This window comes from Dysidea avara, chromosome 12 (genome assembly GCF_963678975.1).
Source record: "Dysidea avara chromosome 12, odDysAvar1.4, whole genome shotgun sequence".
Taxonomy (NCBI): Eukaryota; Metazoa; Porifera; class Demospongiae; order Dictyoceratida; family Dysideidae; genus Dysidea; species Dysidea avara.
Genome location: NC_089283.1, coordinates 11,650,004 through 11,665,593, shown reverse-complemented (window position 1 = coordinate 11,665,593; position 15,590 = coordinate 11,650,004). Strand labels below are relative to the sequence as shown.

Sequence of the window (15,590 nt, the reverse complement as noted above, 5' to 3'; positions counted from 1 at the left end):
TTATGCTTCTTGCTCTTTCCCTGTACATGTATTTACTGCTTTAATTTACTAAATCAAGATCAATGCTAGAAATGTGTGACCCGCTGAGCAAAAACTGGCCGTTTTTGCAAAAGTATAGTTTGCTATAAAAATGTATTAAAATAAAAATACGCATGCTACATAAAAATTTTACACACATTTAATTGCTTTAGTATGTACTATCAAATCAAGAAAATATTTGTTTTGTGTTCATATAGCATACTGTAAGTGAGTTATGAGTGCTTATTCACGATGTGGTAGAAATAAAGTTTCCCATCGTCATTTCATTGTTGGATTGGCTTTTTTTCTTTGTCCACACCAAGACGTACTGGGAAAACCTATACCTTGATCAATGTGCCAGTTCATGGTGAACAGATTGAGCCAAACCGTAGCTTGTTTCAGTCGTGAGTTATGATCGATTAAATAAGCACCTGTATTTCATTTGCCGTATTGTTGCTTTATAAATAGAGTTTATTTCTGTTCCAACTATCTAGCGCTATAATTCCAAGACTATTTATCACAAAAGACTAAAACTTTGGCTGTCTACTCCTTTGTTATTATAAATAGCAGAGAAGCAATAAAATAGAATATAAGGAATGTGCGAAAACAGCCAGGTTTTGTTCAGCAGGTCATTAAGAGTACTTTGAGATAATAAAGTCAATCTCTAAGGTTCCTATGGATACATATACTTGAAAATAACAAGAAAACATCCAGACCGCCTGGCAGACTCCTGTAAGCATTTGAGTGTTAATCAGATGGCTACAGGTGCGAGGCTGCCCAGGTCCAGTCATAGATTTTTTCTCCTTTCTCAACCTTTCTGTAACAACTTTAAACAGGCTGTAGGACCAGGAGTCCTACAGACCTTCAGCACTTGTGCTGTAAAGTCTTAATAAATAAAAATAAATAGATAGGAGTATGTATCATTGTATATCCAATAGCTGGTTGCAAATACAAACAGTGTTAATTATTGAACTAGTCAAAGTACACTGTTAAGTGCACTGTCAAATACATTACTAATGCATTCTCTCTATATTGTACACATCTCAAACATTAGAAATATGTATAGTGATAATAGCATACTTATAACCCCAACACATTAGGGAGTATACTAGTTAAACAATACTAGTGTTACTTTTTATAGCACACATACTTATTGTACAACAATTCAACTACATGCCACTAGTTTACTTATGCATTTGCACCTGGATTTTTATCTAAGTATCACAATAGCCTTCCCACAAACTGAGACATGGTATGTACTTGCAACTTAACATATAACAATTTTAATGGGCGTGCATCTAATATTTGAGTAACAAGAGTTAGAGTTTCTTCCAGGCATACCATCCTCGGCATGGTTATATCAGTCTAGTCCATGCATCATACAGTGTAAGTAAATGCTACAAAACATTGTATAGCCTGCCTGTTTGAAATTGTGTGTTCTGGAATGTTGATTCTCTCTTAGTAGTGACTGGAGATAATTTGGTTGTAGATTTCAGCTTTACTTTATTGTACTGTTCAGTACAGTACGTCATCAATACAGTATTTGCTGTGAACATCCTGCAACCAATGAGTTTCTTGGTATTCCGCTTTCCTACTGGCAGGTTGTATAATCTGGAACAACAGTGATGGGGAGTTAGTTAACAACAGTGTCATTCACATGGGAAACTGGTAGTAAGGCTGAACACTTCTGTGCATTGTCCACCACCAAGTGTGTTGTTGTGCTCAACCTTGTAGTGTTTGACACCTGTATGTGGTACCAAAACATGTCACATAATTATAATACAATAATTCAGATTAACAGTTTTTGTAAAATTGAACATTTAGTGTGCCACATCTAGTCTGTTACATGATGTGTGTGTGTGGCAGGATTAGTGACCCACAGGAGGTTGTCCCATGTCTCACAGGTACAGATGTAAAAGGTATGGACACCAAAAGTCCCATCTGAACGGTACTTGGCATGTGCTTGCCCATTGATGACACAGCTGGGTGGACTGCTTCCCCGGTTGACACCAAGTCACTAGGTCCCAACTGATGTGAGTAAAAAGTTTCTTGCTCAAGGAAACTATAATAAGCAACTGGTTACTAATTGGGTTACCTGCCCAGGAGGATTAGCCAGTACTGACTCCTAGGGACTTGAGTAGTTGCACAGGACCCTAATTGATGTTAGATGAGTGTTGTGATGATTCGGGCAAAGCAAGTTAGCTGCTCTGCTGATGTTTGCTAGCTACATTGAGTATGTGCAGTACGTCAGTGCTCAATATAACGTCTCTTACTTGATCTGTAAAAATGAAAGACCAGTATGCAACATGGTCAGTCACTGGTACATAATAGTAACAGTTTACATACACAATGTTATTTAAATGCATATTTTGATAGGTCGTAATGTCAGACCATTTTTAATTTGGTCAGTCATTATGACTTTTGGGTCAGAAAATGACCGATGACAGGCTGTTATTTTGAGTTCTGTTAATATTTACGTACCACTCAAATGCAACGTCAACTCATGAGAGTGCGAGTGATTAAAAAACTTGCTAATTAACTGGCACCCGTTTTGCTCATCCTGTTTCGTTTGGGATGAATATTTGCAGGCAAAATGGGTGCCACACCCTTTAATTAGCAAATTTTTTAATTGCTTGCACTCTCACCAGACAACACTGCATTTGAGTGGTACAATAGATGCATAAGAATACCAGATAGGTACTGAAGAATCAAGGGTCACTCTTTGGGGTCAGCAGTACAGCAGCAAGTAAAGAAATTTGCTCAACTTATGATAGACAAGCTCTCAATTCTAAAACATCGAATATTCTGCTTTCTTGCAAGGAAAAATGAGAGATATCACATCTAATCTGTATCAAATGCACACAATACTCACAGTCTGCTGTATTGCATGTATATGTACATAATGCAGTCATATGTATGTACATTACATGTGTTTCCCTTCAGAGGCTCCACAGCCAGCAAAGAAACCTCGTGTTGAAGCGATGCCTGCTCCTGTCAATTTGGATGCTGATGATCCCCTAGATGATGATGATGATGTATGTATATTGTGTGTACATGTTCATGTTACTAAGTTTTTTAATCAAGACGTGCCTGTGTGAACACATGCCAGAATTGTTTTCCAAAAAACATTGTGTATGTATATGTATGTAATCTACCTATATTTGTTTGTTTGTTTGTTTGCCTTTCTGTACCCATGTGAGCAAAGCAGGCTGTAGGACCAGGTGTCCCTTCAACACTTGTGCTGTAAAGCCTTATTGAATAAACTAATATCCATTTGGTTCCACATGGGGGTACTTTGAGATAATAAGTCAATCTTTAGAGTTCCTATGGATATATATACACGAAATTGACAAGGAGAAAACATCCTGACTGCCTGGCAGACTCCTGTAAGTGTTTGAACATTAATTGGATGGCAGGTCCTGTCATGGATTTTTTTCTCCATACTTTCTGTAACAACTTTAAACAGGCTGTAGGACCAGGTATCCTACAGATCTTCAGTACTTGTGCTGTAAAGCCATAAAAATAATTTTAAAAAACTTTGTACATTGTACTATATATAAAGAACCCGTATGTGATAAATGAAGGCTTTGTTTTAAGTCATGCACAGTTCATATATTAGACATTTTATGGACTCTATGGGTAGCTATTTATTTCGGTCATGTTCACTGTGTACACCTTAGCTATTTTGGGACTTACTATCTGGGGGAGAACTTTAAAGATACTCTAATAGAGCAGTCAATACTCTAATAAAACATTCCACTGGTTTATATTTTGCTGGTAATCCAATTGTTTAACTCACACATAACCATCACACAGAGAAAAAAATTTTTTTTGGCTAAGTCATGCTTTTGAAGCTCACGTTTTAGAAATTAAAGTCTAGCAAGAATCCTAACAATAAAATTATTATAACAGGAAATTTCTTTTGCCTGAATCCATATTTTGAGTGAATCATATTGTTAGCAAAAAACATGCACATACATGACTGAATGCATATGTGTATCTAAGAGTCACTGTTAAGGGGAGGTCATAAATTGAACTGGCTTTTACTGCAGATACCAGTGCTAGTAGTCAACAAATGATTTTCAAATTTAGTCTCGTTGATACATATATCATCAATTGTGATGTGTGTTTCCAAGAAATCTTTAAGAGATACTTTTGCTTTGTTTTCAAAGGGTAGGACATGTGCATATGTGTGCAATGTAATATGCAAACTACAGTACTAAAACACTCATAAAAGTATTGATAATCAAAAAAATTGTCCAAGACACGGGGGCATGCAATTAAACATAGCAATAGTAGCATCATTGTTAAGAGCATGGCATGACTGATAACTTCAAGTCAGAACTACATCTGAGGAAATGATATAGAGCAGAATTTCAACTGTGTTGCCATGACATCAGAAACAGTTAATCTTGTGTAATGTACTTTAAAAATAGTGCTGTCCATTGTATATCCTTGCTCAGTCTGGGGTGACTTGCTGATTCAGTAGGATAAAAGTCTTTAAACATTCGTTATGGTGTGGTTAACTCAATTGCTGTAAGGGAAGTAATTAATGTTTTACATCATATGGAAAAGAAGTCATTCAATTTAACCTTTTGGCCCCAAAGTTAATAAAAAAGGTGTTCTGTTAAACGCGAACACCACTATTGTGGCTATTGTTATATGCATGCATTCAAACACATATATCTAGTAAATGAAATATCCTATGAAACAGTTTAGACCACGCTACTCTGTGGTTATCGGATATTATCCTAAGCTTTATCCGAGCATTGTAACACGATCAAACATGATATAAGACGAATCTGCATTTGAAATAATTTTTCAGCTGTTTCAAAAACAATAATTACAACACAATACTACAGAGGGATGGAATAATGAAGGTTAGTAAATGTTATATGGTGTTGTAGATCTATCCTTTGTGAGTAGTTTAATGCAAACCACGGAGAAATAGGTGGTCCCTGCATGGAGTAACAGGAGCCCAAGTTTTGTATGTCAAAATGCGTATGTAAAATAAGTTCCATTTTAAAGAACCAAACCCACTAGTGACATTCGGAGCCAAACGGCTAACTTTTGTGCAATCATATTTTACAGGTTAAGTTATGTCTTCTCTTATTTTACTAACTCTTTGCAGTATTCATATACATAGCTCAAAGTTTTATAGTTTATTTCATTTCTTGTGCAGATGTCCCAATAGCCACACACACATGCACGCAAAGCAAAGCAAAACCTTCAGCTGCCACTATGCGGTCATGCTTCCCAGTGGCCAGCACTGGGGAACCTGTGCACCACTCAGGTGCTATGAGTCAGTGCAGGCATGCCCTCCTTGGGTAGTACCAAGAGTTCATAATATATATACTAAGGAGAGTATCCTACTCTCATATACCCCTGTAGAAGGGCGTATCGTGAAGTTATGACATAACACTTCTGAGTTCGCCCGTTTTTCTTTGTATAATTAATGATGTCATAAGTTGAACATGGTATCGATTGAACGCGTGCCTACCAACGTCACTAGCAACCAAATAAACTCCAGCTCTAAGCGTTTCTCACCCAACTACAATCGTTCCTTCATGGGTTAAGACCACTTCGTAGGCGTTTCCTACTAGGCCATTCGTGAATACGGCTATCCTGAGCGTCGCAAGTGTAAAACGGTGCTAACGATTCTTGCACTTTTACGGCTTCCTGTACGTCACAAACCACGACATCTTGTCGTTACGTCATAACTTCACGATACACCCTTCTACAGGGGTATATGAATGAGAGTAGGATACTCTCCTTAGTATATATATTATGAACTCTTGGTAGTACTAGTAACCCGCAGGGGGCTGTACCATGTCTCACAGGTAAAGGTGTCGGCCCACCTGGACCTTCAACTGTATGAGACATAGACAGTTGAGCAGGACAACAAATATCTATCTACCCACTTTATCCCAGTCTTTGCTATTTATTTTTAAAATCTCCACCTGAACGTGTGTGTGTGTGTGTGTGTGTGTGTGTGTGTGTGTGTGTGTGTGTGTGTGTGTGTGTGTGTGTGTGTGTGTGTGTGTGTGTGTGTGTGTGTGTGTGTGTGTGTGTGTGTGTTTGCTAAAGCTAGGGAAGCAAACACATACACACAAAGTTCAGGCAGGGATTTTTTAAATAAATAGGGGGTCTAGTGGGTAGGAGACTCTTGTATGTGTTGTCCTGAAAGTTTTCCATCATGACTGTATGGTGCAGATAGTATAACTAAGAAAGGAAATGTTCCATTAGGCCAAGAAAAAAATATATTCTATGTGTTTCCATCATTCCTATTACGTTTGCATGGAATGTGTCATGAATGCAATACTTGTAGCAGCCAAACATTCTAATGACACCAATAAATTGTCAAGTGAAGTCAATACCTGTATACCTATGAATATTTGTAAGAAATTGTGTTTGCACCGCCACAGCATTTGCTGTGATGCTACGGTACCTATGTATATAACAATCAGTAATGTGTTATATTGTTAAACACTGACATCATGAAAGTGAAAAAAATTTTTTTGCTAGTAGTGGAATTCACCCACACGCTGTGGTAAAGTATACTATGGTCACGTGAGACAGGCAAGTTTCTTGATGTGTATATGTGTACCATCAAAATGGCTTAAAATATTGTGTGGCACATGTGGGGGTATGCTAAAATGTGAGTATATATGAAATCATAGTGTACAAAATTGAATTTATCTTTTGAACCTGCAGTACAAGGTACACAAAAATGGATACTAGCTAGCACATCTTCAGAACAAAAAAAAAAGCAGTACACCACAGTTTCACCAACAGTAGCATCAGATAATACTCCCACCCCTCTCCCCCATTGTATAAGGGCTATTCTAGTTAAGACAACTGATGTTTTACTCACACCCCTTGTGTTTACCTTACAACTTACACATTCTATCTGGTACAGGTGTATACTGAGTTACATAGTCATAGTTAGACTAATTACTGTCGTGTCCTGTTGTAACTTCTTGTTCAGTTCTGTTATGTGCATGCACATCTGTGACTTATATGGTCTGTGTGGCCAGCCTTTGCTTGTGTAGAGTAAGGGTGAGGTACTAGAGTTCACAAATGGGGCTTGGAAATCTTCGTACCCCCTGTAGGTTTCTAAAGGTGTAGATGTATTTATAGGGTACATTTAATCCAAATTGACGATGCATCTAGATTAGAGACATGGGTGGATTTGATTGTCATTGGAGTGCCATTAGGGCCAGAAAAGTTTTAAAACTACCTTCTAGAAGTTAAGCGTATTTCTTTTTTGCATCATTTCTGTCAAGCAAGTTATTGTGTATGGTTAGCAGTTATCTTTGCAATGGGATAATAAAGAACATGTTATTGATGTTTATCTACACAGCAACAACCTTAAAATCAGTTTGTAACAGAAAACACTGATAATTACAGTCTGTGTACACTTATATAAGTAAACAGGCTAATATTATTTATGATGGGATGGTTTCCAGAATAAATGTTGATACATAGAATTTGTCTCTAAGCTTGTGTACAGAAAAAATTGACTTTTACTATTACTATTTTATCTTTCAGCTTTTGTGAGAGTTATGAACAGTCATATATCATGAAGTGACTATTGCTTGTGTTAAAATGGCTCATTGTAACTTGATAGTATATGCATGAATTATGATAGATTGTTGTAAACTGTCTAAGCCAGTCACTTTTGGCCAAAGCTTCTTTGCCTTAATAGGCATGTGGCTACTATAGATAGTGTATATAAAATTCTCATTTGGGTAAATTTAAAGTTGGTATTTTAGAGAGGTGACCTTTCTATACAGGTGGCGATTAAGACAGTTTCACTGTGAGTTGCTAGATGTATAGCTTATATCTTCTGAGTATACAGTACATACATTTCAAAGTGTAAAATTTGTTTATCATGTAGGGTAATTCACGTGGAGTTCTCGTGAAGCAATAAAACCTGTGGCTTGTGGCCACAAAGTAGAGTGTATTTTAACAAGTGAACTTTATAATAAGACCACTGGTTGCTAATGTGATTACTTAGTTTACACACTTGTGGGCTATGTTTCCAATTTTGGACCACTAGGCAATGATTTGATAAGTACATAAATATGAAGTGGTAATGATATTTGCTCAACAAAATTCACCACTGACTATACAGATTTTGACAAGTAATAGCCAATTATATGTTTATTATTTAGTATAAGTATATATTTATTTTGTGGAGTTTTAATTTTTTGTGATAAGGCTGTCTCTCCTATACCTGCCCTGTATGTAGTCATTGAATTGGTTTCTTGAAAGCTGAGCACTCAAGAAGAGCGTCTTGTAGTGTTTTTGTTTATCACTGAATTCTTCGGTTATACGTTAGGCTACCAGCTACTTTCTTAAATTACTGTACTTACCTGGACCAGTGTACATGTATACAACTTTCTCATTTGTTACTCTCGTTATGTGGAGCAATGGATCCGTATAGATCCTTCAAAAATATATAATGTAGTACTTATCATAAAAAGATGTGTAATATTTTATTTACCCATTGGCAAGCTGAGTTCTTCCATCGGGCTTCAGTTGTTTTTCTAATCATGACCACTGTACTTTTGATAAAATCACCACCACCTCTGATCACCACACCTAAATTTTGTATAGGGGTTAGTGTTACTATCCAGTCTAACCTGCCATAGCATGAATACTTGATTCAGGCCACATCCTGTACAATGGTTTTCTGCAATAATGAGAAAATTAAATTGAACCAATTTCAATACCTAGCTTTCCTTACTGTTTTGCTTACTAGTGATATAGTAGAGCTCAGAATTCCCATGCATGCACAGGTTTTGTAGTTGGCATGTTCTTGTTATATCCATAAATATAAAAGGTAGTAGTTAGTATACCTGCCGTACCTGCTAAATACACATTCATGTATGTGTTAGAGGTAACAATTGGATAACCCACTGCCATAGTAACTAATTGTTATATTAAGTTAGTGCTATGTTCATATCATGATTATTTTAGCTGTGGTTCTGGGCATGTCTTTTCAGGTTTTATTTGTTATGAGAGGCCAGTCTAAGCCAGATGGCAATAAATTTACTGGCCACACTACATATGGAACTTGTAGGTTTCTATTGTTCTCATAGAGTCTTGTGGGAAACGAAGCTTTTAAAGTAAATCACTTTAGGGGGTAAAGTAGTCTGTAACTAGAGGAATTGATACAGGATAATGTATGATATCTGCTGTTCATCCACATAGTGATGTGGTAACAGTTTAGCCTAGGATTGTTACTCTTCTCCAATTTCTAATTTGTATTCCCACATTTGCCAGTGTTCTTAGACAACACAAGATATAGGTATACCCTATCAACAAAGTAGGCAACCAGTAGCTGATTGTCGTACAGTAGATTATTGTTTTGTGTTCTTTCTGTTACAGGAAGATGAGGATGATGACAGGTAACTACAGTTTTGATTCTTCGAAATATACTATCATTTTGTATGGCCATGTGTTTATAGTGAAGATGATACTGCAGAACTGCTAAGAGAATTGCAAAAGATAAAAAGGGAGAGAGCAGAGGAACAAGCAAGAAAGGTACGAGAGACGATCTGGTGTCAAGTGAAATCAGTAATTAGTACTAATTGTTATCAAGTAATGCTATTCGCTTAGCTAAATGTGGATTGTGTGTGTGGCTCCAGTGACGCCTCTGCTATATCTTGTATGTTATCTCTAACCAACGTTATACCCTAATGGTAATTGCCTTAGGTGTGTGAGGGTGTACTCTAACAAAATTAAAGTATAATTTTTGCTTTAATTGTGGCCTGTGGTCAACCATTGATGTGTGAATTAAAAGTGTACAAATAAAGGATGGGTCGGACTATTAATTCATGTAACAACTTACATCGCTCCACCATCTTCAATTTTACACTTTCATATGTACATTACATTGATGTGCCTTTCTCACCATTGATTTTTGTTTTTCATTTGTGGTTTGTATATGAAACAATACACCTGTGTTATAAAGTTTCATGAAAACTGCTAACATACTATCATTTTACCTGGTGACTGTTACTAAGAAGGTGTAACTAGTTGATAGTTAATCACTGGAACCTTACCATAAGTATAGTCACATCAATGCTAACTGTTTTTCAGGAGCGAGAACGTAAAGCAGAAGAAGAACGAATTAGGACAGAAAATCTACTGAAGGGAAATCCTTTATTAAATCAGGACAAGGGAGGCTTTAAGATAAAGCGAAGGTAAAAACTGGTATTTATAGTCGTGGTCAAACATCTAGTGTTAAATTGTTTGGCTGTAGATGGGATGACGATGTTGTGTTCAAGAACTGTGCTAGAGGCGAGGATGAAAGAAAGGTTAATTTTATAGTTCACAAGATGACAACTTTCACTCTACTTTCATGAGTGATAACATAATCTTTAAAAGTGTGGTTATCACTTTAGTAAGGCTTACTGGTGTTAATGGAGTATTGATAAACACTTGGCGACTCGATTCTTAACACCAATTAAATTTTAATCAATACTCTGTACAGTTAATGAACTGTTGTTTTACTTCGATTGGTAGGAACCTTGTATATCTTCTTGACATAGTTATGTCTATGTGTAAACAGTAAACAAGTAGGGTTCAGTTCCCAGTATGGCTACAGTCATTATGTAGTTTTCTTTTACTTCCATTGTGTATAATTATGCAGTGTAATCTCTTTAAAAGGAAGTAGTTTACCTACCCTTTTTTTTTGGAAATAATAGTTTTGTCTTTTACAGTGGTATCCGTTGGTTTTGAAACTTCTTAAGAGAGGTTGCACTGTATTATAGATTAGAGTTACCAATGCTTTTTTCTCTTTGATGTAGGAGAAACACTTTATCAATGATACTATACGCTCTGAGTTTCACAAGAAATTTATGGACAAATACATCAAGTAAATGCTTTCATAAATTTATTCACAACACACATACCATGTATGCCATGTTTCATTATAATAAAAAAAATTAGTGTTGATACATCATGTATGTAAATGTCAGGTTTGCTTGCTACGTTTATAGTACCTTACATCTTTAGTACACAAACTTGGTTCTTAGAGTTTGGTCATGACTTCCATTGCCCATAATTAGCTATATGTTTCTCTGAAAGCCGAAGTGTGCGTGGACATGATTTGTGGTCCCGTAATTGTGTTAACAACTTAGGAGGTATCATTGGTCTTAATGTCTATTACATGATATCACCTGGTATTCATGCATTACTACAGAATCTGTTGTTTCCCATATAGAACAAGTTCATTCAAAAAAAAGATACATCAAAATGTACAAGCACAAAAATACAAAACAATACGTTGAATACACATAAAGTCATGGTATAGAAACATATGTACAGAATTGCGGCATTGACTATTATATTAATACTTGTGACAATGAGGAATATTTACAAAACCGTGACGTGTGCAATGCTGGTCAATGTATTGCCAGTAACATTATTACCAATATGGTGAGAAGATGAGCATCTATTGTGTAAGCACCAGAATGAGAAGTTTCATTTGTGGTGTTGGTATTCACAGAATTGGAGTCCTCAACATTGGTAACATTGTCAGGTAGTTTTATAGGTGGTAATGTTGGGAAAGTTCTAATAATTTCACCGGTTGGCAGCTTTAAAGTTGCATAGTTTTCCCTCTTGGGATCCAATATCACATTCATTATTTCTCCAGAACCAGAAAATTCTAATTCATCTGATATTTTACAGTTAGCAGTAGCAATATAGGGTGTACAGTCTTCATCATCATCAACATTGTCACACACAAAGTCATTGGTAAATGAAATATGTAAATTCTGAGTGAATTGAATTATATCTGAATTAAGTTCATGCATTGGTGGGAGGGACGAGTTGATATATTCAATGTTAGTATTCTGCTGAACAGCTTGTCTAGAAAAGTTAGCCACAGGTGCAGTGTACCTGTATGAGGGAAAAGCAAAAATCGTAACAGTCATAACCACACACACCCATAACCACACACCCATAACAATGACCACAAGCCAATAACCTCCCATTAGAAGCAATTAAATAATGGAATCAATATAACCTGCCTAAGCAACCACCTGTATACAAAGGCCACCTATAAGCTTGTGATTTGAAAAGTCAATATTAACAAAACTCACGTTCCATAAGAAGAGCCAGTCCAACATCCTATGTTGCTCCTTTGCGTAAGATATCTTCTTGTACACATCTGTTCAGGTATACTGCTTATTCGAGCAAGTTGATAATTGAAGCATTTTAGTTCATCAGAAATAGATTCCATTAGTTTTTGGTGAATATATATACCTTGCAGTGAAGGTTGAGCATGTGGAACACTTGGTAAAAAATTATCAAATGAAACAGATCGTCTGCTATCTAATAACAGACAGTTGCTTTTCTTTAGCTGAATAAAGAAAAAGACATTAGAATACTTATACACAATATAGATTATCTTACTTTCTGTTTGATGACTGTTGATTGCCTTTTCAACTCCAATATGTAACTTTTCAACTTAGTGCCAACTTGTTCCATTAGTACATTGATTTTGCTTAAATTTAATTGAGCAATGATTCTGTCCAGCATTTTTAACATATCTTTTATGGACCAATAAGCATCAGCCATGTCTATGAGACAACCCTGGATAGTGTTGAGGCAAACACTGTGGCAGGGTTGAGCTGTTAGTCCTCTGCATGTACTGCAGAAGGTCATTCCCATTAACTGTTTAACACAGTGTGGGGGTGCCCGATATGACGCCATAAACTGCATTAGTCGACTTTTATACTTGGTTCCATTTATTAATAACTTCAGTCTACCTAACAAAGGTTCCAGAAGTTCCAAAATGCTCCTTTTAAAAGTGGCATAATATGGCTGAACCACCATCTGTAAGCAGCGACTGTCACTTTGATGTAGAACATGTTGTGCGATACGTTGTAACTGTACGTCAATTGTTTCGGGCAATCTGCATATATCTTCAGTTTCAGAATAGCTGAGTAAGTAATTATAGAGCAGTGATACAAGATCATTAACTTCTCCTATGTTGGTTGATTCCATCTCTTGAATGACTACGGCAAAGGAATTTTTAAATGCTTCCTGTACTGCATCTAAAGAAAATATTATATATTTATGACATAATTACTAAAAGTAGTGACACACACAAATGCCACAACAATATTAAGCATGAAAGTGGGCAATAACATGTTAAAGTGGAAAGTACTGATTTGTTTTTTAAATCTATGCAATGCCAAACAGTATACACCATGAATAACCTACACATTTTTAAGCATACATTCTACACAAAAGTGATAATTGTTGTCATTGTAGTAGTAATGTCTAAAAACAACTGGGGCACCATTTCACTTACGTGCTAACTGAACTTTCGTGCTTTCACAGTTCATGGATTGTTGCATCACAAAGTATCCTAGATCTTGTTTAAAGTTTCTGTTTGCCTCCAAGGACAACTTTTGTTCCATGCCTTTGCTGCAGCATGTTAGTTCCAGCTTATTGCAGTAGTCAACAGTTTCACCTGTCATAACATAACAGACATTATAATTATCTGTGTGCTACAACCTGTTAGCTGTCATTATCATTCATCTGAAAGTAGCTATACAAAATTATTTTCTTTAGTTAAGTGAATGTAAAACACTTTATACGCCTCACTAACCAATACAAGTATGATGAGAACACAGAATTTTGAGTGTACTAGGGTGCGTAGCTATCGCGTCAACCGAGTCCTTTACATGTAGCTACTATTTTAGTTGATGACACACCTATAGAACTTACCCAATACCGGTTTGATGATAAAATCTTTCTTGTTGAGCGGGATCTGTTTCAGTTTACGTAAAGAGGTTCTGACGTTCTTACAGGTCAGCGTGGTATCCTCGCTCAAGACATTTGATGCAAGAAATAGGATGACACAAATGCTAACAACCCACAGCATGACCAAGTGTCCAGGTATCTTTCGGGTCTACACTGTACCAGGAAACCTACATGACATCGTATATATTATATCCGGCATTGGAAGGCGTGGCCAATGGTTAAGTAATTCACGTGCATATAGTCCTTACGTTTTATTACGTCATACAAAGTCTCGTGATTTCTATGTATATAAATCATGCTATGTAGATGATACTGACTGACTGACCACATAATGTTAATAGGAGAGTATGGTCCGCTTTTTCTTCTTTGTATTGGCTGCGCAAGACTTGGGCTAGCGACCAACCCGCTTAGCCTGCATGCCTACTGAGTTAGCTAATTATTAATCCTGCAATTAGTCTGGCGTAGCCAGATTATAACTATTAGCTCTTATTGCGATTATACACTTGTGTAGTAAGGTGTAATAAATGTAATAGAATAAAACTTAATTTTTTGTAGATCTCAACTATAATATCTGGTTGTAATGTAGCTGATCCGGAAAAATTTATTAATATAAAGTTACGTGCACCTGCATGTTTAAGCTTATGCAGATGGATTATTATTATTATGTTATTATTTTTATTATTTACCTATACTGTACAACTTCAGAAATGAAGAAAAATGTACAGACAAATCACAAAAATAATAATAATAATAATTCAATACAATAAGTAAATTATAATTTAATTATAGATTTAAATACTTCAAGTGAATTAGAGTCTTTAGCTAGGTTAGGTAAATCATTCCAAAGTGAAATTGTTGCTGGAAAAAATGAGGACTGATATGAGGTCTTTGATGCTTGCAATGATAGGAGGTTAAAAGGATGATAATTTCTTGTACTGGAATATGTTGCAAAGTTAGTATACAAATCAAATGGGATATCAATTTCATTGTGGATAATTTTGTACATCATGGATAATCTTAATTTTAATCATCTGCTTTCAAGTGATTCCCAGTCCAGCTGGTCCATAAGGTTAGTTACGCTAACAGTAGGGTCACGTGTGTATGTATTGGTCACAAACCGGGCTGCTCTTCGTTGTATCTGCTCTAACCGGGATATTAAGGTAGACTGCCAGGGTTCCCACACTGTTGCAGCATATTCGAGTTGGGAACGAATAAATACAGTGTATGCTAATTTCTTAGCATGGATTGAGGCACATGAGATATTACGTTTGAGAAATCCCAATGTTTTGTTGGCTTTAGCTGTTATGTAGTTGACATGCATGTTCCATTTTAGGTCTGATTGGATGATGACACCTAAGTACTTGCAACTGTCAACTTGGGACAAGGGAGAGTTATCCATGTAATAGGTTCTTGAGATAGTATAAAGCTTACTTAGGGTTACACTCATGCTGTGACATTTATCTACGTTGAGTTTCATTTGCCATATCGAGGCCCATTCCATAAAGGAGTTAATGTCGCTTTGGAGTAAAATAGCATCTTCTGTACATTTAATTTGTCTGTATAATATGCAGTCATCAGCAAATAATCTTATTGTGGAGTGTTTGATGACTTCTGGTAGATCATTTATGTATATTGAAAACAGTATGGGACCTAGGACTGTGCCTTGTGGAACTCCGGAAGTAACTGGAATTGGAGAAGAAATTGAGCCATCTATGATTACTAGTTGATGACGATTTGTTAGAAAAGATTTAATCCACTGATAAATATTGTTGTCTATGCCATAC

At 36.2% G+C, this 15,590-nt stretch overlaps 2 protein-coding genes and 1 long non-coding RNA gene across 3 annotated transcripts in view; 1 reads left to right on the top strand and 2 right to left on the bottom strand.

The window, feature by feature from the left end:
* The window catches only part of LOC136241142 (spliceosome-associated protein CWC15 homolog), a 37,672-nt gene extending 26,679 nt beyond the window's left edge, over positions 1–10,993 (top strand). The window contains exons 3-8 of the mRNA XM_066032315.1: positions 2,962–3,053; positions 9,415–9,434; positions 9,495–9,570; positions 10,129–10,232; positions 10,292–10,346; positions 10,839–10,993. Of these exons, the coding sequence (XP_065888387.1) occupies positions 2,962–3,053; positions 9,415–9,434; positions 9,495–9,570; positions 10,129–10,232; positions 10,292–10,346; positions 10,839–10,910 (419 nt within the window). The 3' untranslated portion in view covers positions 10,911–10,993. The remainder of the gene's footprint in view (positions 1–2,961; positions 3,054–9,414; positions 9,435–9,494; positions 9,571–10,128; positions 10,233–10,291; positions 10,347–10,838) is intronic.
* Positions 1,166–8,909, bottom strand: LOC136241144 (uncharacterized). Its single transcript, XR_010694189.1, has 5 exons — positions 8,783–8,909; positions 8,667–8,716; positions 8,528–8,625; positions 8,397–8,470; positions 1,166–1,762 (listed from the first exon to the last, which is right to left on the bottom strand). It is a non-coding gene; the product is annotated as an uncharacterized lncRNA (long non-coding RNA).
* A 242-nt stretch (positions 10,994–11,235) lies between the features above and the next one.
* On the bottom strand, positions 11,236–13,993 carry LOC136240848 (glypican-6-like). The gene is made up of 5 exons (XM_066031908.1): positions 13,771–13,993; positions 13,352–13,513; positions 12,448–13,091; positions 12,135–12,394; positions 11,236–11,931 (listed from the first exon to the last, which is right to left on the bottom strand). The coding sequence occupies exons 1-5, from the start codon at positions 13,925–13,927 to the stop codon at positions 11,436–11,438; spliced, it is 1,719 nt and encodes a 572-aa protein (XP_065887980.1). The 5' UTR covers positions 13,928–13,993; the 3' UTR covers positions 11,236–11,435.
* Between the last annotated feature and the right edge of the window lie 1,597 nt (positions 13,994–15,590).

Excerpts from the sequence above, each read along its gene's own strand:
- LOC136240848 (XM_066031908.1), bottom strand. The coding sequence starts at position 13,927 with ATGCTGTGGGTTGTTAGCATTTGTGTCATCCTATTTCTTGCATCAAAT. Across the intron at positions 13,092-13,351 it reads CACGAAAGTTCAGTTAGCAC|ATGCAGTACAGGAAGCATTT; the intron begins GTAAGTGAAATG and ends TATTTTCTTTAG. Across the intron at positions 12,395-12,447 it reads CAACAGTCATCAAACAGAAA|CTAAAGAAAAGCAACTGTCT; the intron begins GTAAGATAATCT and ends TTCTTTATTCAG.